Here is a 27,918-nt window from a genome sequence, read left to right as displayed (position 1 = left end):
CATGTTAGGTATTCACTTGCTTTAAACTGGCTGTTGTTGAGACTCTACACTGTTCAGCACATTGTTTTCCAAGCTTTAATCATCACTGTCTTTATGTCACATAGGGTTTTCCCACTGTTGCCTTTATAATTTCCTTTTTAAATGAGACAGAATGAGGATTTGAACTAATCTTGATAGTTTTGCAGTGTTAGTAGATGTTTTTGTGAGGGCAAGGACCGCTGCTACTCCTCTTTCCAGAACCAATCAGTTGCAAGGTCACCGGTCTCCACTATATCAACTCTGCAGCTAGATCCAACTCATATTCAAAAAGCAGCCGCAACAAGTGCTTGGAGAGTTTACAGCAACCTTTGAAGATTTCAGACTATTTGAAAGCACCTCCTGCAGTCATGGCACCGATTCTTCTTAACTGTATGGGAAATGAGCACAAAGACTACATCAAGTAAGTATTTGGGAACCTCACATCAGCTTTTAATTAAATGTTTCTAATTGTTCTTCAGTAAAGGCTTTTTGCCTCCAAATTGTGTTTACTAGTTCAGTTAGATCACATACTTAGTCCATACTTTGATTCACTTTTGACCATTTTATAACAAAAATGTATTTAGACAACAGGTCCAAGTAAAAAATCCCTACTTGGACACTATGGAGGAGGACATTCTCTACCACTTCAGTTTAAGCACCAAGACCCACAACCTTCCAGAAATGTTTGGAGATATTAAGGTTTGGGAAATAAGTCCAGAAAAAATATAATTTTCTAACAGAAGAAAAGAGAAGTCATTTGTCTTCTTGTGTCTCTATTTGCAATAGTTTGTGTGTGTTGGTGGAAGTGCAAATCGTATGAAGGCTTTTGCCCAGTTCATTCACCAGGAGCTGGAACTGCCAGGAAACCCACAGGAAATCGGAGACATCTGTGAGGGAACCGATCGCTATTGCATGTACAAAGTGGGACCTGTGCTTTCTATTAGTGTAAGTATATAACACTGACTCTCCTTTCAGGCAACTTAAATGTTGGTTAAATAACAAATCAACATTTGAAAGATTTTCCATCCATTTGTGTACTTTTCAGCATGGCATGGGAGTCCCCTCAATTTCCATTATGTTGCATGAGCTCATTAAACTGCTGCATCATGCCCAATGCCGCGATGTGGTCTTGTTTCGCCTGGGAACATCCGGTGGAGTCGGTATGAACAGTTTTACACACATTCAACAAATTTTTTCTAAAGGTGTCCAAAATTAAAGCAATCCTCTGAAAAATGGGACGTATGATCTGTGTTATCCCCAGGCCTGGCTCCAGGGACGGTGGTAATCACTGATAAAGCAGTGGACTATTCTTTCCAACCTCAGTTTGAACAAGTGGTTCTGGGTAAAGTCATCACCAGAAGCACAGAGCTGGACGAGGAAGTCGCCAGTGAGCTCTTGCAGTACTCCTCTGAGCTTCAAAACTTTCCAACTGTGATTGGAAACACCATGTGCACCCATGACTTCTATGAAGGTATGCTTGATAAAGTCTCTCTCAGGGCTTTTTGTTTGATTAAATCACATTTATAAATTGCTGGTAAAGTCTCTTGCACTCATCTTGTACTAACAAATCCTGTATAGGTCAAGGACGACTTGACGGAGCTCTCTGCTCCTTCTCTCATGAAGAAAAGCTGGAATATTTGAGAAAAGCTTACGAGGCTGGAGTGAGGAACATTGAAATGGAGTCTACTGTATTTGCTGCCATGTGCCGTGTCTGTGGCCTCAAAGGTATTATTTTTGTTAGAAAATGTTGACTACTGTGGATGCAGCTTGCTGATAGCAGTAAATATTAAGTCATGAATTAGCTTACTTTTAAATTTAAGTCCATAAGAAAGAGATGCTTGTGTTTTTTCTACTAACATGATTTGATTAATGATTCCTAACATGACTATCTAGGAAATAAGCACATAGAACTTTATCACTTACAACCATTTTCTTTCAGCGGCTGTGGTCTGCGTTGCGTTACTGAACCGCTTTGAGGGAGACCAGATCACCTCTCCTCATGATGTTCTGGTGGAATACCAGCAGAGACCTCAAGTCCTGGTGTCTCACTTCATTAAGAAACGCTTGGGAATTCTTGTCTGAAACTTCTGCCATCCTAAAAAATTGTACATAGCTTTGACTAATATGTGGATATGTATATACACATACTGTACTTAACATGTTGGTATTTGAATGAGACAGTTGTTTAAGAGTTATATGTTAGATGTTTATAATTAATTGATGAAACTAAAATAGTGTGTTTATATATATATATATATGTGTGTGTGTGTGTGTGTATGTTTATTTAATAATGTATTATATCTTTTAAAATGAAAGAATTAGTATTTATGTAAAGTAATATAAATCTTTAAAATGAAGTGTTCTGTTTGCTGATTTCCATGTTAATGCCAAGGCTGCAGTTCATGGACAGTGATTGTAGCTATAACTACAAATGTGACAGGTATACAGTAAACATCCTAATGGGATATTTAGAGGGTCAGAAAACCATTTTAGCATTTACATGAATGGAGTTAAAAAACAGGAAATTGCTTGTAATGGAAATTTGCATTAAATGACCTGTAGTCTCCCTAATCATTAGTCTTGTAATTCATTTTATGGTGAAAGACTGGGTAAAACCTTTAAAAAAAAACAAACAAACAAACAAAAAAACTTCAGCATTCAGTTTGTCATTGTCAAAAATGTTCAGTGACTTATATAAAAGTCAGGTAATAGTACAAACCTTTTAATGTAAGACAATAAATAAAAAAATGTAATAATTGTTGAGGAATGTCTTTATTTTTGGGGGGGAGATGTACATATTTGTATGATACTGTATTGCTCATGAAGTGCTATATGGTATATGGTATAAGCTCTCCAATAAAATTAATTAATGGTGAACTGTGCTTTGGAAGTTGAGCAGCCATTGTGGCAAACAGCATGAACTCTTATGAAGGATTTCTACACACAATGAAAACCAGAACAAATGCTGACTGGGGTCAATAATCTGACCCAAACAAAACATTGGTCAAAATTTAAACATGGATTTTGTGTCTCGCCGAGGTGGTTTGGGTGGCTTGATATCAGACATAACATCTTTGGCATACTGACTTTGGTGCAGACCAGCCTCCCGCAAAGCTTGCTCAACCCGTACTCTTGGATCCGTCAAAATCTGTAAAGCAAACATAAACAACAACATAGTAAATAAATGACATTTTGAAACTTGGTTTATCACTAATTCTCATGGTTTACCAGAGGAGAAAATTCACATATTGGTTACATAATAACCAAACTTAACCTGTTCTTTACAGTGACAACAAAGCAGACAAGTCAAACAGATGACAGTTTACTGATTGACAATGTGACATTCAGGGCTTGGCAGTGTGTTGAAACAAGGGCAGATTTTTGTTTGACCAGCCACCCACCTCACACATTTCCCCGACTGCATGGGTCAGTCACAACCAAAATGAACTGAAACATGAACGACTGAATATAAATGAAGGAAACAGGAATCAGGAAAAGTAATCTTGTAAGTTCAATGTATACAGAGTATGTATACATATACATACTGTATATACATAAAATGTATACAGATAAGGAGATTGGGGCAAAGGATCGTGTCGCCAGGGTAGATGTTATCATGTCTCACCTGTGTGTCTGTGTACGTGTTGATACTGTAAAGAGGCCTCTGGAGCTGCAATTCCCTCTCATCCAGGAGTCGATTCCTCCAAGCTTCAGTATCTGCCATCATCCTGTCTTGGTCTGCCTCGGCCACCACCTCGACCTAACATATTTTAAAATGGCATTATTGCGCAACATAACTGGATTTTTTTGCACACACAGCCATAAGGTGGCACTGACTACTCTAAACAGATGAGTTCAAATCTTTCCATGTGAGTAATTGGAACTGACAGGACAAAGCCGAGTGGCTCCGAGTGTTAAGACCTGCTAATGATTCACCTGCTTTCTGAGAGCTTCCAGACGATTCTGTCTCTCTTGTTCTTCTCTCTTCCGCTCAAACTCTCGCTCCTCTCTCTCTTCCCTTCGCTGCTGCAACATATCTGCCCGAAACTGCACCCTAAAGGGGGCAGACAGAGTATGTGGACATCACACCTGCACACACTTCTCTTGCTTGGCTCTGGCCACAGGCAACATTACCCATCACTCCTCACACAGCAAGCCTCCAGGCTGACGCAGGGTTTAATAGAGCTGCCAGCGAGCAGCTCCTTTCCCATCATCTTGTTTTATCTCTTCCTCAGCACCTGATCTCAGTCCTGCCAGAGTTCAGTATCATAGCCCAAGTCAACACCATTATAATCGATTCACGAGTCTTTCAGCATGTCCGCAGAGGAAAACAGAAATAACGCCAGGCTTAGTTCTCTGCTTGTAGAGTAACAATACACTAAGCGAAATAGTCATTTTCCTGACCTGATCATTTTAGAAGGCTATTTAAAACTATTTCATGTTTTTTTTTTTTTTTTTTTACTTGTCCTGTCCATTATCATAGTAAGCAGAATGATGGTCTGGCTGTTGTGTTGTGCTGAACAAATTTGGTTTGCCAAAAGGAGCTTTATGGGTGTAAGTCTCCTCTTGATAATTAGATTTTTTTTTATCTTATTTATTTATTTTGAATTATGGAATTTATGTAATCTTGCTAGAGCTGACCGGAGGGAACAGAAAAAAGAATAGTGAAGTGAAGTAAAATCCAGATACACACCAGATTACACCAGATAAGCAACTGCTACACCTGTACAGAAACAAAACGAAGAACTTCCAATGGCTTTTACAGGAAAACAAAGCTGACAATCATCAGGAGTTCCTAAAACAATTACCAAGCCAAAAAAAACACCCCAAAAAAAAAAACATGTATCACAACAACAACCAAAGTAGCAGAAACACACCCAAAAAAAACCTCAACAAAAGAAACTCTTATTATATAAACACACTGGACAACTCAGTGACTGTGTCAGCAGAGTATGAGGAATGTGGAGTGATCAGAGATGAGTGTGATCATGCAAATGCGACCACGTGTCTACGGAGGCTAGAGGAAGATAATGACGGCCCAGAGACCTGGGCAATCAGCAGCAATCCTGGAGCACAAACCCAAGCTACCCCATCACAAAGACAACCCCGGACCCACCCAAAGGGCGGCACAGGAAGGCCCCAGCCAGAGCCCCCTGCGGTCAAAGGGCACAGGCCCCAGAGGGCCAAGATTGGCAAAAAAAACAAAAAAAAACTTAATTTTGATAGAAACATGGTCGTCCCTGTGCTGGGCTGGCTGGGATTAGTACTTTGGGGTAGCTGCTTGTCTCCAGAGACTGGGGCCCCTTGGCCTGTCTCTGATCTTCGCAGGGGAACAGTCACACTTGCATGATCACACTCTTCACAATCACAATTCATTCCTGATATTTTGCCCCATATTCACTAATGGTTTTCCTGTTTTTAATGGAAGAGCTGATGCTTTTATTTCCCATCTGGTGTATCTTTGTCTCCTTTTTTTCTCTTTGCTCTCTTCTGTTCACACGCTCCTTTCTTTTCAGAACTTTGTGGCAAAAGTCCAAGTGTTGCTCTAATAAAAGAATAATTTCTCTTTAAGATTGTCACCGTGATGAAGACTTCTCTAAAACAGTGAGAAAATAGATCAGCTGTATCCAAAGCAGGATCAGACACACCAGGAGAAAGCACCCCACCAAGCTTTGTCTGTTTAGCTAGAAAATAAGCTCATTCACAGATACAGAAATTGGTAGAAGGTAGAAAGAAAACACTCAAATGAGCAAGAATACTTTCAAAATAAGCTTTTCTAATAGTGGTGTCAGAGGGCAAGCTAGTGTCTTTTCATTAGGGAAAATAAAGCCAAATACCAGAAGGAACCCTGGCATTAAACAGCAGATTAACAAAAAGAAATAAAGGGCTGTACATGAAGAGGTGAACAAGAGTGTTAGTGCAATATATAAAGGTGCTATATTATGCAAAATTCCCTTTCTAAAGGTTTTCTAACAGTCATATGTGTCCTCATAACCTGTGTATGAGGACCAAAAATGAGAAAATTCTGTATCCTCTCTCACTGGCTTGCTCTACTTTTTAGCGAATGTGTGCTCAAACAGGTGAGTCTGAGATCTTTCCCTTTGTGACCTTTGACTTTAAATATGTTAGTGTACAGAAGAGATTGTTGTCCTTTCAATCAAAAGGTGTCCCGGTCCTGTGGCAGCAAAACAATCCTGAGTGATCACCAATCCACTGCTGTTCTTGGCAGCTAGTATGTGAGTAATTTGTGCTGGTACTGTGTTTGGTTCTCACCAAATGTGGCACTGATAACTGTCACCAAACATCCCAGTTCTGCTCTTGTCTGTCCAAAAGACATTGTTCTAAAGGTCTTGTTGTTTCTGCAGAAGCACTTTGGAGAATCCAAGTATTGCTGCTATGTTTCTTTTTTAGAGAAAAGATGCTTTCTAAAAAAGAAGAGGAGCCCTTTCAAATAAAACATATATTACTTGTCTAGTCATGAACTTTAACATTTAGCATAAGGTTTTTACAATCTCTGCAAGCATGGTATAACCATGGCATTTTGTGGAGATTGTAGAGAAATATTCACTCCTGAGAAGATTTATCTTAAATCCTACTGCTGCCTTACTGGTGCAATGTTATTTATTATATTATATATCTACAGGTGCCATACCTCTATTACTTTTCCTGTTGTTGCTATTTATATTATGTACATTTTTAACATTTTAAAATTTTACCCTTTTTTCTACTTTTAATATTTTATATTCCTTCTGTAAAGTTAGTGTATTTTTTCACCTTTTTATTACTTTTCCTTTCTTTTTTAAATTATTTGATCGCACTAAAAAAGGAGAGGATTCCCAAGCTTGTTGTACACAGTTTGACAATAAATGGCATTCTGATTCTGAAATGTTTTCCATTTGTGAATAGTCTTTCTCACTGTAGAACGATAAACTCCAAGGTCTTTGGAAATGGTCTTATAAGTCTTCCACGATTTTTGGACTGCAGCAACTACTGCACTCTTCTCAATAAATAATATGTCATATTTTTATTAATTTGGATTTCAATTTACCTTGACAAAAATGATATAATAAACCTTAGATTTAACAGAGGATGTATTTTTTTCTGTTTACTTGGCAGTAATGAAAACTCAAGGCCCAGTGGTCCAACACTCACCTCTGCCTATCTCGCCTCGCCTGTTCTTCCATGAGGCGCCTCAGATTAGCAAGTCTCTCTTGATCCCTCTGCTCCAGCACCTCCCTCTGTTTCTGCTGTTTTAAATAAAACTGTTTCACCTGGGGACATAAAAAAACCAACAAAAAGTCAACAAGAAGAGCAGCCATGCTCACAAAAACTCTCAGTATCATCATGTCCTATTGATTCATTGGGAGCAGGAATCAGATAAGTGTAAATAGAGAGAATAAGATGATACTTCAATGTCTGCCAGACAATTGCGCGAAATTTTATGGAATCCAATGAGGCTTAAATGTTCTCATTAATCAGAAAGCATCTCAGGTTGCCAGTACTCTCCTAGCAGAACCCTGAGGAGAGAGTTAATTAAACAGTCAGAAACATGCACACTTTCTGGCGTTATTGCACCTGTGTACTCAATAACTTAAATGAATAATCAAAATCCCCAAGTAACTGTAACAGCACGTGCTTTCAGTTTGATGACATCCAATACTTTCTTGAGTGTGAATCATTGCTATTTGTGTGCTGACAGCTATTTGTTTTGGTAGCATGGCTTTGATATATAACTGATGAATCTCATGAAAATGCAATTAATCATCTAGAAAGAATATCTGACGCAATATTCCATCAATAGAGATTTCTAACTTATTTTGGGCTTTTACAAAAGGTTTGTGTAGCTACTTTCAGTCACGCTGAAGAAATACCTGCATGTCCCTTTATGTCTCTTTAATATGCCACAGTGCAGCAGGAGCTAACCAACACATACAGTGCATGGAAGTGTCGACACAGCGCTTACTTTCTCTTTCTGTTGCACCCTGTTGGCGGTCTCCTTCTCCCGCTCCCTCTTTAGTTTTCCTTCTTCTTTCTCCAGTTGTCTCGCTGCTATAGAGGCCTCCAGCTTCGCCACCTCCTCCTGCTGGGCCCGCCACTGCTGCAGCTACAAACAAACATGTGAGTTCAGACCAGGAATAAACAAAAAGCGGAACAGTGTCAATCAGCAGCTGCTTTGAAAGAAAATTACAAGCAGACATTCGGCTGCAAAAGTGGTGGCATGAATTCTAGAGGAGGTGGCAGAACTGCTTTTCACACTGCATGTCAGATCACCTCAGGACATGTCAAGGCATTGAATCACACAGAGAAGCATTGTGTTTGAGCCTTTTAGTGAGTGATGTCTTTATTTACCAGTTCAGGTCAGATAAAATAAAAAAAGGGTCCATTTTAGAAATAATTTATTTCATTTTTTAACTTGCAAATCAAAAAACGTATCTCCAAAATATCTGCTTGGGAGTTAAACCTGATGAAGAGTCAGGCCTTCTCTTACACACACACACACACACACACACACACACACACACACACACACACACACACACACACACACACACACACACACACACACACACACACATAGCTTGACATTTGTTGTAAAGTGAGTGACAAGGCGGTTAAGCAGCACCCTCTCCGTGGCATGCCGGGTATTAAAGTGTTACATTCCGACCAGCCAGACAGATTCACAGATCTATCAGAGGAGAGCTTAGAAATCCCCAAAGGAGCCGAGTACAAATTAACATGGTCACACACACATTAGCACCAGCAGTTATCATCAAGTCCATCACACTTGCTGTCTTGCTGAAAAGAAGCGGCAGCTGTGTGTTTGAGAGGTGACTTCAGAAAATCCAGCCTCTAATCCGCTTCTATTCAACGCTGTTAAAGCTGGAGATGCAGCATGACTCCTGCTGAGAAATTACAATATTTTATCTCACACAGTCCCGAATTGTAAGAATCAGTGATTGTGTAGTTATAGTAACAGCATGCTATGCACTTGTTTTTGTCATTTGTCCTAAGGTATTTTTTAAAAATGTAATATGTTATTGATTCCTGAAGTTGATTCAAATCCTGCTTTGTGTAGTACATAACTGGTCATTGTAAAAGGACACAGTATTGATTCCAATGACTACTGGCACTTATTCAAGCAAAACATCAAATCTGCAACCAATAGGCCACACTTAAGTTTCAGTATTGAAGAGGCATAGTGGGCATCTTTTCTTCCAACATTACTTTATTACTGGTCTTTAAAAAGTAAACACCGCATAAAGAAATTTTGAGGAATAAAGTTACAATTATTCATTTCAGCTTTTAGCCCATATTTAGAAGCATCCTGATGACATCAAATTTTACATATGAGAAAATGTACTGATCATTCATTTTAAACGGATGTGATTTTTTTTTTATTTAAAAAATTGCGAAGGAATGACTAAAAGCAATTGCTGAAACAATAATTCAAAAAGGCATCAGATCAGTGAAATGGTTGGATGCAAAGAGAGCTTCCCAGAGGCGCTGTGTCTTTCAGATTTAAAGATGGGGACAGGTTTATTACTGTGAGAAAAACTATGATGGTAAATAGTAAAAAAAAAAAAAAAGAGGGAGAGAAAGAGAAAATATTCGAGGGATTTAATAATCTGTAATACATAATACAATGAAAAGATTGTCCCAGAGAAATCTCATTGCTTAAGGTCAAGCTTAAAGCAAATATTAGATGTCAATAATCTCTGACCCTTTACACTGAACTGAAAACAAACACAACTCCTTAGCAGAAGTCACAGAACGTGGTCTCTGAGCCAGAGCTTATTTAAAATGCAATGTAATGAAGTGGGAAAATGTCCTCAAATTATCCCTGCAAAGGTGAACACTGTGTCCTCTGTGCAAAGAAAGGGATGTTCTATCTAACTTGGTATGAGCACACAGTTCAAAAGCCAGCTTCTGTGCTGGTATGAAGGTTCACTGGAAATGAAAGTTATGCACCTTGTACATCTAACCTATAGCAACATCTGCAAAGTTACCACTGAAGCTGAACAAACACATAATACAGTCTAGGGAACAACTATTCTTTTTTTTTGTTTTTTGTTTTTGTAAAACCTTTTGGTTTTTTTTTTTTAACAAGATGATACAAAACAATAATCTGCACATATTGTAACAGCATGGAAAAGGAGCCCAAATACTGAATTGGCCTGTGTGGATCCGGAAACATGGTGTAAGTATGCCCCCATCCCAACTATTATTTACATGTTACCGGCATTAATTCCAACATGATGAAGTGTAACAAATAAATAAGTATAAAAATACATTTTAAACAGTAAATAAATAAATTATTAAATTAAAAAATAATCTAGTTAGCAGATTTGAGTCATTTTTCAAAATTTGTGGAAACAAAGGCTGTATGCATGCAGAAGAAGCCATAAAATTACAGATGTAGATTGTTTTTACTCTAAATCCAGGAAAAACAACCACATAGAATTAATTCATTAATCTATCTCTGGTTTGTCTCACGTACGTCTGATTTGTGATAGAAACCATAAGACTTTAAACAATGTGATTAGAGTGTAAAGTATACCTTCGAGGCATTTGAATATTTTTTGTTAGTTTATTTGATGTTATGCAGCATAAATCTGATATAGCAAACATTCTAAAGTTCATTTGCAGTACAAGGTCCCATTAAATCAAACAATAATTTCCAATTCGTCATTGAAACTTCCAAGATGACTTATTGTTTAAACTGAGATGAAAAGGCATCTAAGAGAACACAAAGAGAATAAAATGGTCATTATGTACAGTCTACAGTTATTTGTCATTGGAATCTCATTTTCTGTGAATTTGAATGGAAATGGGACTCTATCTTTTTTCATGGCAGCACAAAAAAAGACTCCAGAGATGTCAGAATAACAAAAGATTGATAGTGTTTTTATCTGTGCACTGCAGCTTGCTCCAAGCCTTTTGTTAACATAACTGTACAGTTAAACATTTTCTGTCAGGGAATGTTGCAGCCTTCACTATAACTGTCTCACTGCAGGTCATTTAATGATAAGTCTTGGGTATATAACGGATTATGTACAAACTAATGCAGAACTATAATTTACCACTGCTGTGAGTCACAGCAGCAAACAACAGTGGTATAGCACTATTTTGCCATATGCTGACACATTAATGACACATGATACTAAAAAAATCTTTAAAGAGACTGAAACTAATGTGCACTATAAGATAAGAAAAATAAGTACCATACAACAACTGTTGCAATTCAACTGCTAGCATGGTTTGGAATTTTCTGAGGTCCATAACAAGTACATTATGTTGCAGAGAAAAAGATTATACACATATGAGCAATTAACTCCTCAGAGAGTTGTCAGCTGAAACACTGCGTTGCCCACGCGCTGTCTCAAACTGCTGAGACTCTCCCACCAAAGGGACTTGATAGTCACTGACAGGGGACCTGCTTACATGTTGCCTAGAGAATATCCTGATTACTGCGGAAAGGCACACAGATAATCCGTCCATAAATTAATCTGTAACAATGCTGTTTATTTTGCAAAGTTCCCCTGGAGACTTGTGTGCTCTTGCAATAAAGCCCCCCCTCTCATGAAAATCATTTCCCTTTCGACTGTTGCGTCGCTTGTCCTGCTGACCCGCTCATCCTTTTCCCACCTGAACATGTTGCAACAATCTGTCATCCCTCCAGGCTTGATTCACTCATGCGGAAAACACAATCACTCATCAAAGAGGCTTGGGGGCGAGATATAAGCGGGAGGTAGAATGAAAGCAAAGACAGAATAAAAGGCTTAAATGAATAGTAATGCCAAGAACAATACCAGCTAATTACAGCAAGCAGAAAAGCAGAAAACAAATGGCTGATGAGCTGAAAAGAAGAGTCTGTCTTGCAGTGATAAACTAAAATAAAATGAGCAGTGTCATATGCTTTAAATTTGAACTCATCTTAATTATCCATTTAATTCTACTTGTCCCAGTACATGTCTATAGGTCTTATGCCTTATATCACAACTGCTATGTGAGCAGTGACGTCACCTGCATTCACACACAAATCAAGTAGATCATCTTTGGTGCTCAAGGAGTCTGTGTGACAAAGAAGTCTGAAATTAATTTCCTCAGATTTCCTCACACTACAAATTCACCTTGCAGAGTGTCTGGGTGGGAAAGCAGCACACAGTTTTTCTCCATAAAATGAGGTCAGAACCAAAGCAGCACCAACCAAAACTCATATTTTATATGCTCTCATCTGAACCGAAATAGGAGATTAAATGAAGGTTATTTGAGCAATCCCAGATAGAGAATGTAGCAGGTATGTATCAAAGGAGCCCAGTAAGGTGTTGCATACCCCTCTGTATGCCAGCTGAGTATATTAAAGTGCACAAGTACGATACCTGCCAGCAATATTGCATCCAAACTCTGCTAAGCCTTGCTGTAATACACGCTCTGTTTCATGATAGTATTGACTCAGAGGAGAGTCAGGAGTATTTCTTGGATTGGCAAAGGCAGCTGCAGAAATCAAACTGCTATAGACTCAGATGAAGCAGATGGAGAATCAATCTTGTCTTGCCTTTGTGCTGCTGTGCTGCAATGATAATGGCAGAGGAGAGAACAACTGGATGCAAACGGGCATCTGTCTGAGTTTCCGCATAACCTCAAATCTCTGCTGATCCACTGTACAAACAAAGACATGCATGAGGAAAAACCATGCGCACATAATCATTTTTCTGATTTTATTTTCTTATTTCCTCTGAGAGCCATATGAAATAAAACTAAAAAGTGTGTTTATAAATATAATATGCACATAATACCATATGTCACACTGTGAGTTTACCAAAACTACCATAAGTCTGAAGCTCTTGCTGCTGTCAAGAATACATTAAATGGGTGCCAACAAACACATACGGCTTCAATAAATAATATATTCCATCATTTTGAAAAAACAACAAAAAAATCTCTATACAGCTTTATTATGCTGCAGAAAATGCAGCTGTTTTTGAAGAACTTATGGTTTTATGACTTAACATAAAGCAATCATAGCCCTTGACATGGAGTCAATGCAAATGATGTGCACAGCAAAACAGTTCTCTTAAATGTAATTATGAGCTGCATTATGAGCTGTATGGTATTTTAATACTATATATAATGTTAGTCAAAGTGAAATAATCTCCGAGTTGTTGAGTTTGTTGGAAGCTCTGGAAGTAAATGACTTCCAGGTGGCAAAAATTTAACTAGACTTTGCTTCAAATGTCATGGTTAACAAGGCAAAAGAGAAATAACATTAATTTAATCTTTTAAGAAATTCACTAAGTGTTACAGAACCAGCTTGATTTTTGACCAGTGTAAAAGCTAAATGTGACATCACATTTTGTTGATTTGTATTATTAAAGCAGCACTTGTGAACTTTGGCAGATTTTTGCACTCTGGCAGCCCCTAATGAATGCTACTTCAGCATCCATGTTGCAAAATGTCTCTTCTCTGAACTCTCTCCAACTAGCAAAAGCCAATCTAATGTTGACTCTAATCTTTTCTCTTGCTCTGTCATTTTCTCTCTTTTCTTTTCTCGCTTACTCCAATAATCTCCTCTTGGGTTTCTTTGCTGAGTCAACAATGGTGAATGTTCACAATGGCCAGCCTGTTCTTATCCAGTTGCCGGCTTGTGATGCGGTCCCATAAAGCAAAACACAGCTATCACATGATGCTCTGGACTCAAATACAAAGTTTTAAAGTGTGTTTTTTTTTAACCCTGAGATGCTGCAGAGCAACGACGGCTCCAGAGATGTGCATGATGAATGTCAGTGTGCTATCAAAACAATTTGAGTTTTAACTTCTTTTTGGCACTTGGCTTTTTATTACAGAAATGCATAGCAATGATTCTAGATGAGATAACACCTTTGCATTTGGAATTTGAATAGTAAGCACAATAAATGTCTTTTTTTTTTTTACATCAATGAGTTTTATCCATATAGACATAAGTAACAGTGAATGAGACTGTACTCTGTAAGAACAGTGTTTTTTTCTTTGAAGTAGAGGCAGGGAAAGGTAATTGCTCGTCAGTCTCTTTTGCAATTGATAGTCCTCCAGTGCAACCTCTGTTTAAGGACATAATTTGATGTGAAGCAACTGGTGTGCTCCATCAGTACTGGTGGTGTTATCTTAATCTTTTATGTTAAGGTGCACTGTTAAAAATCCTAAGGTAAAGAAAAAGAAATCCTAAAAGAATCCTTGCAGAGATATGTCTTGCCAAATATTTAAATTTTTAAGTGTGAAACAAATGTGAAAATATTTTTTGCAATACAAATACAAATTTCCAAACAATAACATTTCAAACTATTATTGCAGACCTAACTGGAGTTTTTAATCCAGTATACTGAGCATAAGAATACTATGTATGTGATGCAGTGTTGTAAAGCAAACTGTTTCTGTTTCATGACAAGAGTAATTTCAAAGTTAAAAATAATGAGAAAATAGAGATGATTAATTAACCAAAACAAACTCCATTGTTCTCACGGAAGGAAACACCAAACTTTGTACCTGCAAACAAACAACGCAAAAACAACTTCTGTGCTGTTATTTGACCAAATGAGCCTCAGTAATGTTGGTTAACAGCAGCAAACGTTAAAGTGTTTTATTTTTTATGTCTGCTTTTGCAAACCACCGTTTAAAAAGAACCCCTCACAAGATAGGCAAATTCAGTTTGTACAGCTATATGTCAACATCACATGGATTTTTCATGTCAGTGTGAACAAGCACCCCTCAGAGACAGCAAAATCATATTTGAAAGACCATCCTTATTAGCTTGTTTACATTCACAGCCCATCCCAAGTGGCAGCTAAAGCAGTGATGCTGTCAGGCAGCCAGCCATAATATACGACCTCATCAGCAGATATACTGTACACAAGTAGGCAGTTAAACAGTGCTGCCTGTCTGGTCCCTTACATACCACACTTGACACGCATCCCATCTTCACTTGATCATTCAAAAGAGATGTAGGGAGCAAACATGATGGGACACTAGGCATGACCTAATTTATCTCTACACTAATAGACGTGCCTTAAAATCAATCACTTGGAGTTCCGCTTCTAAGACTATACGTGACAGCTCTCGGCGTAAAAGTATAGGAGGCACTAACTTTCTCTTTGAGGCGCAAGCAGATGTTCTGCTGGTGCTGGCGGTCTCTGTGGAGCTCCAGCTCCTCCTGGTGGGCATGTTTTGCTTCCTGCAGTGTGACCAGGGCTCTGGCCAGCAGCTCGTCCAGGTCTCGCTGAAACTGCTGGGTCACTACTCTCAGCTGTGTCTGGGTGAAGCGCTGCCAGTCCCACAAACGTTCATGTTCCAACTGGAAGAATGAGGATGGACAAAGCATCGCTTGCATGAGCAGAGGCAAGACCTTATTTGAATGAGTTAACTTGTAATGTTTATGAACTTTGTGCACGGGGTCAAATGCCTCACCTAAAGCAAAAATTAGAAGATGAACATGAAGAACACACTGTACATAATACATTCACAATGGGAACGCTACTGCTTCATGCACAAAAATATATTTTCACAAACAATTCTGCATGGTACACTGTCTATATTAATGGCAGCAGAACCATGGGGACACCTTTGCATCAGATCTAACTCTGCTGATGTATAAAATGCTCCTTTTTTCCTGGCTGTGAAAAATCCTAAAGGAAAACAGTTCCTTTCTGTGTGAAGGCTGCCCGTAGCTATTCATCATTGTGTCAGCGCCCTCAGAGGCTGCACCACTTGGCTGCCTCATTGGAACAGAGGGAATGATATTCATCAATGGGCTACTAGCGGCTAACTGACAGTGTGAAGGCATTAGACGGCTGACTGGTTTTATTGAAAATGAGTAAGCTGACAGACCTGTGCCAGTATCAGTCACACAAATCCTGTTTATTAATGCACAACTTTAGGACTTAAAGAAGATCCACCCTTTATTCCTAATTTCTTCTTGCCCTCTCCTTCACCATCCTTGTGTGTATTAGAGGCGAATAAGCATGAACACAGTAAGTGTGTGCACACATGTGAACATGTGTGCACACACGTACTGTGTTCATATCATGTAATGCCTGTTTGTGCCCATGCATTTACTTTAGCTATTACACACTGAGTGTGTGGACACATCCACTGACTCTGTCTGCTGTGCACACCTACAGTGTCACAACACTTAGCTGCTCCATATTCCCTCTGCAAAATGTTTCCTCCAGTGCACTTAGTATTAAAAAGAAGAGGAAAATAAAAATGGAAAAACAGAGTCAAAAACAGTAAGGGGCATGAATTTTTCCTCCTATTGCCGTGGAGCTTTATGAGGTTATTACCATGAAATCCTGCCTGTATTCTGGCATCCAGCTTGTTATGGTATCATAGATAATAAAGTGCCCCTTCCAGCAGAGGGAGTTCTCCACTTAAAGCGAGCTGGAGTGCCATCTCCATCCTGAAAAAACCTTAGAGACTGGTTCAACTTTAGGTCAGTAAAAGGAGAAAAAAAACCTGGCAGTTGCAAAAATGGCACTTTGCTGAGACTGTGATGTGCACTTGGATTGCAACTGCAGGCAATGGTCAGACAGACAAGAAAGAAAAAAATTTTTTTAAATATCTGGGGGATAAGAGAGCAAACAAAGTCATTATCCCTGCAAAATACCTGCATTTGTGTCACTGTTCTTTGCATGCCTCTCTGCTCAATCAAAGAAATAAAGAAATACTGCAACAAATTGAATAGAACACTGAGGTTTAGTCGTACTGGAATGATTGCACACAAACTAAACTTAATGGCAGGTGAGCTGTGTGCTAAATAAATAAATAAAACATTAGAAAGTATTTTCTAAGATGCTGACTCCATAGAAACAGAATTAAACTGTATTTTCAGTGATCAATCAAATCCTACTGCTGCCTGTCATAATTCATTTTCTCACTTTATTTGTTATGGGGGGGGGAATCATATTTGCAAGGTTCAGCTCATCCTTTGAGCAACCCTTTGAGCTATCCAGGTGCTAATAATATCATGCTTCTTTACTTGAATTAGATAAAAACATTACAAAAAAATAGAGCCCAAAAGGACTAAAAGGTTTGTTTTCCTCAAACACTAATAGCAGAGCAGCATACATGCATCTTATCAGATGGGATGCAGCAAACATACCTACACCTCACACTAGCATGACATTTAAAATGTGACTACTGGTTCCATTAGGTCGAGTCAGAACTACATCAGCTCCGATTCTCAGAGAAGGGAGAGTGTGGAGAAAGACATCTCTTCTCCTCACAACTCCCCTGAGGCTGAACGATCACAGCTCTAAATGCAGCACCCAGCTGGAACTGATCTGACGACAGGTCTCTGGGTGTGGGCTAGGGAGGAGATGGGGCCTGGCGGTTGTCATGGCGATGATAGGCGGTGGTGAGAGCGAATTGTCCATACTGGGTGACACGGCACATCCTGCAGCATGCTGAGCGGATCATTGTCCAGGCTTATCTGTCTCCTCGGTTCAGGTGACTGAGCTTCATTGATCAGGGAGTTGGGGAATCACACTGCAGGGCTGCCCCTGACAGGGGAACGGGGGATGTATTTATTTATTTTATTTTCAAATGGTGGGTGTAAAGGGTTGTGCATCAATAAAGAGAATAAACAAGGACGACGCAAGCTTGTGTGTTTTTATGTGCAGAACAAAAACAAAAAGTCCAGAGATTGTAATTGTCAAATTTTCCAAGAGGGTGAAATTACTCTGATATAAATTTTGCTCTTGAGCAGAGCATAAAACCCACAGTTACACAGTGGTCTGCAGATCAAACCGTGGTCGCAATTTAAAAATATATCACTGTAGGGTTAACTTTCCTGAGCAAATGAAATGACGTTCCAACTAAAAATTGTGTCTCTCATGAACCACTCTGCCACAATTTAGTTATTTAATCAGTTAAGTTATTAAATGTAGCTGAAATTGGGAGTCACATCTCAGACAAGTTCAAAATTCAGAAATGCTCAGTTTATTATGATTATTATAAGCAGCAAAATTAAAGTAGGAAATCTATAGATGACATAAAAACATAAAAATATGTATCTCCTGTCTTTAAAACACAGATTTATTACATATTAAAAATTGTTTTCTTTATAATCTAATTGACCACTTTCTTCAAATTGTTTCTCTGTCTATATTCACTGGGTGTTGGTGTGTATGTGCGATGTTCTCAACCAAGAGATACCTGTGTGGCATGCCTGCCTGTGTACTCCAATGACTAAATCACTCCCATTTGATAAAGCTGTTCCATTAAAGCAGCTAAATACAATAACCTTTGCTTTTGCCAAGGTACTGACCAGCTCGAGCCTTGTCCTCTCAGGAAACAGTCTCAACAGCATGTCCCTACAGAGTTCTCTGTGGTCAGGTATGTCATGGGTGTACAGAGACACTGTGAACTGGAAAAGTTGATGGTCATCTGGGCACCAGCCACAGAACCTAAAATCAAAGCAATACAAAGAATATGAGATCAGAAAGAAATATATCATTATGAATAAGGAAAAAAATTGTTTCTCTTCCTTCATTTCACCAACTTGCCATTTCAAAGAACACACTGACTCATTTAACTCATCTGTTAAAGTGAGGTGCCATAATGGTCTTATAACGGATTCTGTATGGATTAAAAATCAGGTGATGAAGCAGCTTTATTTAATCAACCTCATGGTGAAAAATACTTCTCTTAATCAACAGCCTGCTCAAGAGTGAGGTGACTGTGCCTATTGGGATCTAATTAATCTAATTCTGTCCAGTTAAACCAGAGATCTGCTTTAATGTGATCATAAAATAGACACCCACATTTCATTACATGTTCTTCACCTGAGGCTTATTGATTGGAAAAATTAAGAAAGTATCTCTTATTTGATCAAAGTGGAATAATGAAATATAATGAATAATGACTAATGAAAGAAGGCCACTGGGTTCAGGTTTACCTATCAGTTTTTTGCAGTTGTTCCTGTAGACTCTGCAGTCTGCTCTGGTACCTCTCTGACAAGGATCGGAAAGCCTGGATCATTGAGTCTTTTAACTCTGGGTAAGGACAGTCCGCATCCAAAACCTCCATAGGAATATTTTCTGAGTTCATCAAAGTATCTGAAGCACTAGTAAAATATTTCTACAAAGAACAATATGATCATTTCAGAGGTAGTCTGGGCACTTGGTCACAATGAGTTTCTTTGTAGAAACAGAATGAGCAACTTTAACAGAGAAATGATATGGTGGTGAAAATACACTCAGAAAGAATTCCACTAAATAGTATGGCTGCAATTATCATGCAATTATGAAAGTGAAATATGTAAGAACAAATTTGCCTTAAGCGCTAACATGATTATCTCTTAATTATTAAAGAGAATTTACTTTTAACAAATGTATTTCTTTCCAATTCATAAATTAATGAAACATGTCCATACAGTAGCCTGTCTGTGTCTAAACCTTTGCATTTACCTTATATGATATAATGAAATGTTTATTTGCTCTGGCAACAGAATGCAGCAATCACTTCTCAAGCCCAAGGATATAGATACAGGTAAATATAAACATGCAGTTTTGAAAGAGATTGTCTACTAAAGAATAGAAGAAGCTATGAAATCTAAAAAATGAGCTAAAGAACATACCTCCAAACCAAGGCCCATGATGTCCTTTTCAACATGCAGGTAATCTGCATGAAGTGCTGCAATTATGTCCTCTTCCTGGTCTTTTACAAAGTTTATCTGGCAGTAAAACCAGGAAAAGACAAATACAAATATGTTTCTCATATTGCTTAATTTTATGCAGTCTATGGAAACCTGGGCCACAAGTCTCGCTCTGATGGTCAAGTAATTTCACTGATATCAAAATACTTTCAGGAAGAAAGATTAAATTACTGCAACTTGCACACATGCTCTTTCAACCATCTAGATTTGCAAACACTTGAGTGATTCAGTGAAGGGCAAGTAATCCGTAACTGCTTGTTTTCCAATATGCCAAGACACAAGTAGGACTTACACAGCCGTTTAGGAATATAAAACTGAATCCTCAAGTATCTTCCATTACAGTGTAATCACATGGTCATTATCAATGTGTTTAAAAGCAATAGAGCACTTTTGATCAGACCCAACTCCACAACAATGACCACGCCACTTTTACCATACAACTATGAGAAGAGCTGTAGGATGACGGCTGTAGAGACTTCTTCATTGGAAGGCTGCAGGCCCTGATCTCATCAAATCTTTACAGCACCTTAAATACCATCCAACCCCTTCTGCTGAGTGAGAATCTACTCAGGGTGGGTGCCAGCACTTCTACTTTCTCCTTGGTGGCTGACTTTCTGTTAGATAGGGTTCAATATGAGTGGCTGGTAAGCTCCTTGTCTGATTTAGAGATCAGCAACACAGGAGCACCACAGGAGAACTGTCCTGTCTCCATTTCCTGTTACTATCGACACATCAGATTTTCAGTCCAGCTCTGTGATTTGCCACCTGCAGATGTTCTCTGACACCTGTATGCTGGTAGGGTGTATCAGAGATGTAAAGGGAGCCAGGGGGCAAAGCAAATGCACAGAGGAGAAATGGATAAGTGGATAATTGTAAGGTTTATTATACCAGAAAGTGATACTGATAATAATACCTAAGTGAATGTTATATTTCTCATCATTTCAGCTTGAAGCAATAATTTAAACCATATATATTAGACAGAAACACTTAACAAGTTTAACTTTTTGCTGCTAATGATTCCTTTCTACAAAGTAGGAGTCAGTTCTGTGTCCTTTTTAGCATTTTAGTTTTCATTTGAAACAACCAGATATGGAAACATAATTACATAGCAACTTCATCTCTAAAGAAAAAGAAATTAAATAATAAGAAAAATAGGAAAAGGATATGAAGAGACTAACAAGCACAGTCATAGTAGCTGTGTTTGTCTGTGGGCAATCAGATGGGGCTATGGGCCAAGAAAAGAAGGGGAGAGCAAGTATGGGAAAGAAGTGAGCTACACAAAGCCGGCAAAGTGTCTTGCATAGGGTTCATTCCAAATATGGTCTGTCTTTAAAGGCCCTGGCTAACTCTCTAATCTTACCATTCATCTGTGGAGCTGGCAAAAAGCCTCTGAGAGCCAAAAGCAAAGCTGGTGACTTAGGGATTGCAGACAGCCAACAAACAAGAGTTTCATGAATAATGATTAATTTCATGCGCAAGCTGAGATGCTGTGCACCAAAAAAGGTGGAAAGGTGTTCATATTTTTCTTAGATGTGCAAGACTATCTGTTATATGCAAAAAGCACATACAGTGTAGTTAGCATTCACTGTATAAAACTTTCAGTGTACTGACCAGATAAAGTACTTACAATCAAGTCAGCTGACAACCAAGAAGTTGCAAAATCCAAATTAGTATCCTCAAAACTAGATTTTTCTGACAGGTGCAGTTATATGTATGCACATCAAATTTCTTTGATGCACTGCAAAAATTCTGCCAGGTAGCTGTTGGCAAATTAAGCTCTGTTATATCTAATCTCGAGCCAATTCCTGTGGCTACAACTGTGGACAGTCAGTCTATGTTTATTCTATATTACACAAATACCTGTTGTAATACTTGTTTACAGATTGATGGACGTTCATGACGCTGCAGATGTTGCACTTCGCCCAGTCTGAAGCACAGATCATCCTTGAGTTGAAAAACAGGGTCCACAGTGGCTTTCCTGAATGCTTCCCTCTCCCCCACAAGGGATAGTTCTAAATACCCACAACACAATAATATATAAAAAGAAGAGACTGGGAGTTGTGGCACATTATTACTTCAACACTACTGATACAGATTACCATATTCTTGAAGTGAGAAGATAGCTGTGTCTGCTAAACTGCTTGGCTTGATCTGCTCCAGAAAATTATGGATGTCATCCTCAGTCTGCTCCCTGTTCCACAAGACAAGAAGAAAGATGAAAAGAGAGAAAGTTAATGGTACTGGTTAAAAACAAGAAAACTTTAGGTAAGAGATGGGGACCTCCCTCCATCTATAACACTTTTTTCTAAAGGTTTGACACAAGCTGCATGGAGGCAGGATTTCTTCTAGCTGTGAGCGGTGCCAAACCAAAGAGTATAATTCTTAATTTCTTATCAACTGACCAAGGAGTTGTCATAATTGTAAAAAAAAAAGGGCAGTAACTAAACAGTTACACTGCCTGGCCAAAAAAAAAAAAAAATAAAATGCCACCTGGATTTAACTAAGCAAATAGGTATGGCCATCCTATTGGATAATCACTGCATGGGTGATTATCTTGCAGCTGGCAACAAGTTATTTAACCCCAAGTGATGCAATGAGTAGCTTCTCATTTCTTTAACAACCATGTAGAAAGACACATCCTGTGGTCATGGAAAAGATGTTAGTATGTTTAATAAGAATCACATCAATAGCATCAAGCAGAGAAAACATCTAAGGAGATTTCAGAAACAACGAAAATTGGGATAAGAACTATACAGCGCATTGTAAAAAAAAAAAACTATAAGGATAGTGGGGAACCATCATCTTCCAAGAAGAAATGTGGTTGGAAAAATTCTTGAGTGATGGTGATCAGTAATCACTTAAATGTTTGGTGAAATCAAATCGAAGAAAAACAACAGTAGAACTTAGGGCTATGTTTAATAGTTAAAGTAGGAGCATTTCCACTCAATGTGAAGGGAATTCAAGGAATTAGAACTGAACAGTTGCGGAGCCTTAAAAAAACACTAATCAGTGAGGATAACGGAGAAAAATATTTACTAGGGAACATAAAGATTGGACTCTCCAATTAAAAGCTCATGTGGTCTGATGAGTCCAGATTTATCCTGTCCCAGAGTGATGGGAGCATCAGGGTGAGCAAAGAGGCAGATGAAGTGATGCAGCCATCATGTCTAGCGCCTACAGTACAAGCCTGTGGGGGTGGGCTATGATCTGGGGTTGCTGCAGTTGGTCAGGTCTAGGTTCAGCAACATTATGTGCTCAAAGAATGAGGTCAGCTGATGCCTGAATATACTGATTGACCAGGTTATTTTATCAATGGATTTTTCTTCCCTGATGCCACGTGAATATTCCAAGATGGCAATGCCAGGACTCATTGGGATCAAATTGTGAAGCAGTGGTTTAGGGAGCATGAGACATCACTTTCACACATAGACTGGCCACTACAGAGTCCAAATTTCAACCCATGGAGAACACTGGGAATCCTTGGGATGTGCTGGACAAGGCTTTGGACAGTGGCTGGACTCTCCTTTCATCAATACAGGATCTTGGTGACAAATTAATCCAATACAATCCAAATGAATCCAACACTGGATGGAAATAAATCTTGTGACATTACAGAAGCTTACTGAAACAATGCAACAATCAAAGATAAAGGTGGTAAAACAAAACATTAGAATGTGTCACCTTTTTTTCTTTGGTGCTGACTTTTTTTTTTTTTTTTTTTGGCCAAGCAGTGTTTTCCTGTTTCCCTATGTAACAACACAACGTTTGAATCCTAAGGTAAAATAACAAGATATATGTGTAGAGGCTTCCAAGCAGTGGCACAAATTTATGACTAGGCTCATTACTGAAACTTGTGCTTGTGTACATCATTAACCTTGGGTGGCTTAGACACAGTCATTACACAGCCAAACAAGCTGCATCCCAGAGCTAGTGCTGCCCTTCTCACTTCAAAAGCCATGACACTGCTGGGCCCCAGTCCCACATTTCTGCCTCATCACGTACAGGAATGAACTCCATTCCTCTGCCCTGCAGAGTTATAACATCCCACTTCTCCCTGCTTTCTATCCCAATTCAATGTCACACCCATCGGAAAGTCTGCTTAAATTTCTCTTTGCTTAATTTTTCTTCTCAAGCCCAAGTTTGTCCTCCCTTTTTAGTCTTTTTTCATGCAGGTTCCTGTCTGAGCACAATAGGGGCTTAAGTAGAGCAATTGCATGTGTGTAGCTGATTGAGAAAACTGCAGCAGATAACAACAGGCAGTAATAGCGGGCTCTTACTCAGCTTTTTGCAGCCTGGGACACTTTCTGCTCCACACCTGTCTGTGCTGCCGCAATAAGGAGCTCTCCTTGGTTGTCTTGGATGCACAGCGAGTCTTCTGTACCTATAGGACAAAGTTTATTGCACAGCGGGAATAAAGAGGTTTTTTGGAACTGAAATATACATCAGAAGACAGAAAAAAAAACTTCACTGCTTTTATGCATCAATAACATTTGCAAGGCACATGTAACAGGTGTTTTTCTTACAATTTAGAAAGTTTTTTTTCTTCATTTTTCTGCACTTTAACCAGGTCTAGTCTTGATTAGCTTGACTGTGTTTGTGAGTCTTATTCGCCCAGGTAATTCCACTGAAACCCACAACCAACAGTCGGAAATTGAAATAATCAAATAGACACATATATAACTGTGTATGCATGATGCCTGCATATTTGCATATCTGACACACAATTTAAACAAAGAAAGACTAGTTAACCTGCAACACCCTCATTTGAATTAATAAACAAATCAGAGCAGAGTTGATCTTTTATATAGCAAAAGCTACTCAAAGAACAGTTTCAGAGAGATGGTGGCCGTGGGTGTTGCTGCAATATGCAGTATAAGAAAGATGATGTATTTTTGTAATATGAAAGCAAGGAAATGTTCTTGTGTAGACAACCCACTCCCCTCATGCACAGTTGTGCTTAATCACAAAAGACAACTCAATCAAATCTTCTTAAATTCAAACATTTTTAATTTGTCATCTTTAGGTATTCTAAAAATTATTGGTATTCATTTTCTTAACCTCTCAAGGTCAGTCACCATGCAATTCTTCAATGAAAACTCTCCCACAGATTATGATTTTTTTAATTAAGTACTTTTACATCTTCTTAATGGAAAAATGTGACAATGTTGTCCTAATTTGCTAACTGTATCATTTTATTCAAAGCAGTATTTGGGGTGAGGGGGATCACTGGATGTTGGACTGGGACCAAACAAACTAAACAAAGCCAAAAGAAACTTGAGAAAACGTAGAGCCTTTTAGCAGCTTATATGACTCTTCACCCTCTGGACATCATGTTCACTCCGGTCTTGTTACTCTCTTCATGCTAAGCCTATTTAGTTCAATAACATTGTTTCTTTAGTTGAGAAGAATACTAGAAGGTTGCATCTCGCAGGTCTACACTCTGCAATCTCGCTACATTGCTGCTTTATGTTCATATGTTCAATTAAAAAAAGCTCAAAGATCTCACATATTGAGCATGTAATGTTCCCACATACAAAACCAGACACAAAGCCTGTATAGTGTTTTAAAGCGTATGCAGTATAGAACAGTGCTGCCAAGGGTTTAGTATGTTAAAATGCTGCCAGTCTTTTCCTAGAAAGCAAAAAAGATCCTATGCCTGAGGCCACTTATGGTGATTTATTTACCTTCTATCATATCATCAAATAGATACTCAAAAGCTTCCCTTTCAGCTAGGTGACTGAAAATGAACATATAGTTTCTTATCTAAGTTATACAGAGAGCTGTGTTGGAAGGAGCCATGGGCAACTGCAGTGTTACTAAAGGGCGTTTGACACAATTCACCAATTAAAACAACACAAACAGCTTAATTGTTTGTTCTGCTCAGTCATATAACCAAAAACTTCAAATAGCTTTCTTTAAAACCACAGACAGCTATAGATATTTTCAGGACTGCTATTCTCTACTGTAATGACATTACTACTTTGTTTCATGTTGCTGGATAAACTATAAATGTTATGAAATGTCTTTTCCTTGTGGAATGAAATCCCCTTATAGTCTGTGTATGAAAAGAAGAGAAAAATGTGTAAAAATGCACTATTTAATACAATTAGAGACATGCTGTTTTATAGGCTTTCATCAAGCTCGGGTTTTTGTCAGTTCATGCTCTCCCTGTGGAGGATGATGAGTAATATTGTTCCACATTTCTCCTTAACTGGTACTGAATCACCTTGTTATTAAGTGTAAAAGAAATTGATTTCATACAAGCATTGCTGTTTTCAGAGCGTAGATGATCCCAATAGCCAACATTTACCTGTTGTCCAATTTGATCAGACTGCAGGCGTTTGGCATCAATAATAGCTTGCAGTCTTTCATAGTCAGTCGTCTTGGACTTCGAACTGCTAAAACCATTTTTCATTTGCTGTGTCAGTTTTTCTGCATGGATGAAAGCAAGTGATATGGCTGAATTAGGATCATGAAATTCTTGAAAAGCTCATCACTGTAAAGGTCTGAAAAAGTGTTTATGCAGACTTCAGTGAAGAAAATAACAGTAGTAAAGACCAAGGAACATGGCTTTTGTTTCTTTTTCTTTTTTTTAAGTACTTCAGCTGTGGCTCAAGGTGGCAGGTGAATAAACACAAGCAAAACTTCCTCTGACAAAAACATCAAAGACATGACAGCACCTGGAGAATTTAACACAAGGGCTCCGAGTCAGGTCTGTTCAACAGTTCAGCAGGCCACAATGTCACAATTCAGCAATATCTCAGAGCCATTTTCCAGTGACTTACCCACATGTTCTGCTCTGCAGCTGGTGTTGAATGTGTGAATAGCCCTTCCACTCATCACTGTTGAGCTGTATGTACATGCAATATGGACATAAGAGAATTCATTAAAGATTATTAAAGTAAAATTTACATTTCACCCACAAATGTACTAGTGGGAAGTGGGTTGAAAAACACTAAACAAAACTGATAACAACCTGGATGTTGACAAGGTCTACGTGACATTGTTATGAAAAATTGACTCACAACTTTTTGTGTTTTGGAGGACACAGATGGCACACCCAGTATGAGATATGTTGCTGGAACATCTCAATATCTTTGTTTTGAATTAATCTTGTAAATTTGTTGACCAAATGGGATTTGTGTTCAGTTGAGATGTAGTGTCTGAAGAGCTGGTCTATTTAGGACCTAATCTAGAGTATAAGTGACAGGAATCTGTCTCTAGGTCCATTACCTAGATTACTCCTAATGATGGCTCATGTCTCTAGCACACATAATGAAAATACTGCCTAATTTTAACAGAAAGATTATTCGTATTCAACAAATCAACACAAAATGACAAGTATCAGAACATTCAGGACATAAAAGCAGGATAAACACATTTACACAGATTTGCAAGAAACCTATATATTTTCTTCCAAGTTAAGATTTATTATAGTAGCATAATATAGTGGACTCACATATCTGTCTATAAGACAGATATGTAAGTTTGTGAATTTGCATAAGAACAAGTAAAAACTAACAGAAATGTCATATTTCCATTACAATTCCCACGTGACGTTCATCTGGAGCTTTTATAGTCTCATAATTTTGTTGTACTATCACATTTTTTTACGATAATTTAACAGTACTAACCACTTATTTCAAAGTACCTCATATTTCAGCAACATTAAACTGGTGAATATTTTATTCCATTACCATTATTCATTTTCTTAAAAATTCAGAGCACCAAAGAACATGGGTGCTTTTTGTTTAACAGCTAATACAGAAAAAAGGGGACAACTCAACCTCTTGGAGGCCGCGGATTCTCAGCAAAAAAAAAAAAATCTGGAAAGGTGTCAAAGATGAACACATTTTCGGTCAGTTAAATTCTGAAGTCAAACAAATAGAAGACTGACAAACGGTTTGCAGGAACTGAGTTTCGTCATAAATTAGATGCAACACTGTCGACTAGCATAATTCATTTGCTATTTGAAAAAAATGAACATTTACCTACTGAGCCGCCTAGCTTACCTTGTGCTCTCTTCAATGTATAGGTTGACAAAATTGGTCACCACGGTAACTGTCATCTCTTCTGCCATTGGTTAATTCAACCACACGGACCTCCTCTGGACCGTCCCATCCGCGACTTGCAACCAATTAGGAGTGCACACTGCTTTCCTACATTCCCACTGACGTCATGCACGCTCGCTTTGCCTGGGACTGCTGCTAGAA

At 38.4% G+C, this 27,918-nt stretch overlaps 2 protein-coding genes across 2 annotated transcripts; one reads left to right on the top strand and one right to left on the bottom strand.

Annotated features, from left to right (window-relative positions):
• Positions 1–158: 158 nt before the first annotated feature.
• Positions 159–2,621, top strand: upp2 (uridine phosphorylase 2). Its single transcript, XM_042001339.1, has 7 exons — positions 159–439; positions 603–717; positions 805–963; positions 1,064–1,178; positions 1,280–1,489; positions 1,597–1,743; positions 1,958–2,621. The coding sequence occupies exons 1-7, from the start codon at positions 387–389 to the stop codon at positions 2,098–2,100; spliced, it is 942 nt and encodes a 313-aa protein (XP_041857273.1). The 5' UTR covers positions 159–386; the 3' UTR covers positions 2,101–2,621.
• Positions 2,622–2,935: 314 nt separating this feature from the next.
• Positions 2,936–27,910, bottom strand: LOC121650055 (coiled-coil domain-containing protein 148-like). The gene is made up of 15 exons (XM_042001334.1): positions 27,718–27,910; positions 26,491–26,555; positions 26,016–26,137; positions 23,983–24,086; positions 21,805–21,896; positions 21,566–21,717; positions 19,628–19,723; positions 18,947–19,128; positions 18,317–18,455; positions 15,137–15,343; positions 7,982–8,122; positions 7,171–7,289; positions 3,955–4,072; positions 3,644–3,778; positions 2,936–3,166 (listed from the first exon to the last, which is right to left on the bottom strand). The coding sequence occupies exons 1-15, from the start codon at positions 27,783–27,785 to the stop codon at positions 3,023–3,025; spliced, it is 1,884 nt and encodes a 627-aa protein (XP_041857268.1). The 5' UTR covers positions 27,786–27,910; the 3' UTR covers positions 2,936–3,022.
• Positions 27,911–27,918: the final 8 nt, after the last annotated feature.

This window comes from Melanotaenia boesemani, chromosome 12 (assembly GCF_017639745.1).
Source record: "Melanotaenia boesemani isolate fMelBoe1 chromosome 12, fMelBoe1.pri, whole genome shotgun sequence".
NCBI lineage: Eukaryota > Metazoa > Chordata > Actinopteri > Atheriniformes > Melanotaeniidae > Melanotaenia > Melanotaenia boesemani.
This window is presented reverse-complemented; position numbering and strand designations above follow the sequence as displayed.

What these genes read in the sequence shown, in the direction of transcription:
- upp2 (XM_042001339.1), top strand. Translation starts at nt 387, where the DNA reads ATGGCACCGATTCTTCTTAACTGTATGGGAAATGAGCACAAAGACTAC. An exon ending in GAGCACAAAGACTACATCAA is followed by an intron (nt 440 to 602) that starts GTAAGTATTTGG and finishes AAATGTATTTAG; the next exon opens with ACAACAGGTCCAAGTAAAAA. An exon ending in AAATGTTTGGAGATATTAAG is followed by an intron (nt 718 to 804) that starts GTTTGGGAAATA and finishes TATTTGCAATAG; the next exon opens with TTTGTGTGTGTTGGTGGAAG.
- LOC121650055 (XM_042001334.1), bottom strand. Translation starts at nt 27,785, where the DNA reads ATGGCAGAAGAGATGACAGTTACCGTGGTGACCAATTTTGTCAACCTA. An exon ending in GTAAACAAGTATTACAACAG is followed by an intron (nt 19,724 to 21,565) that starts GTATTTGTGTAA and finishes TTTTACTGCCAG; the next exon opens with ATAAACTTTGTAAAAGACCA. An exon ending in ACACGTACACAGACACACAG is followed by an intron (nt 3,167 to 3,643) that starts GTGAGACATGAT and finishes TTTGCTTTACAG; the next exon opens with ATTTTGACGGATCCAAGAGT.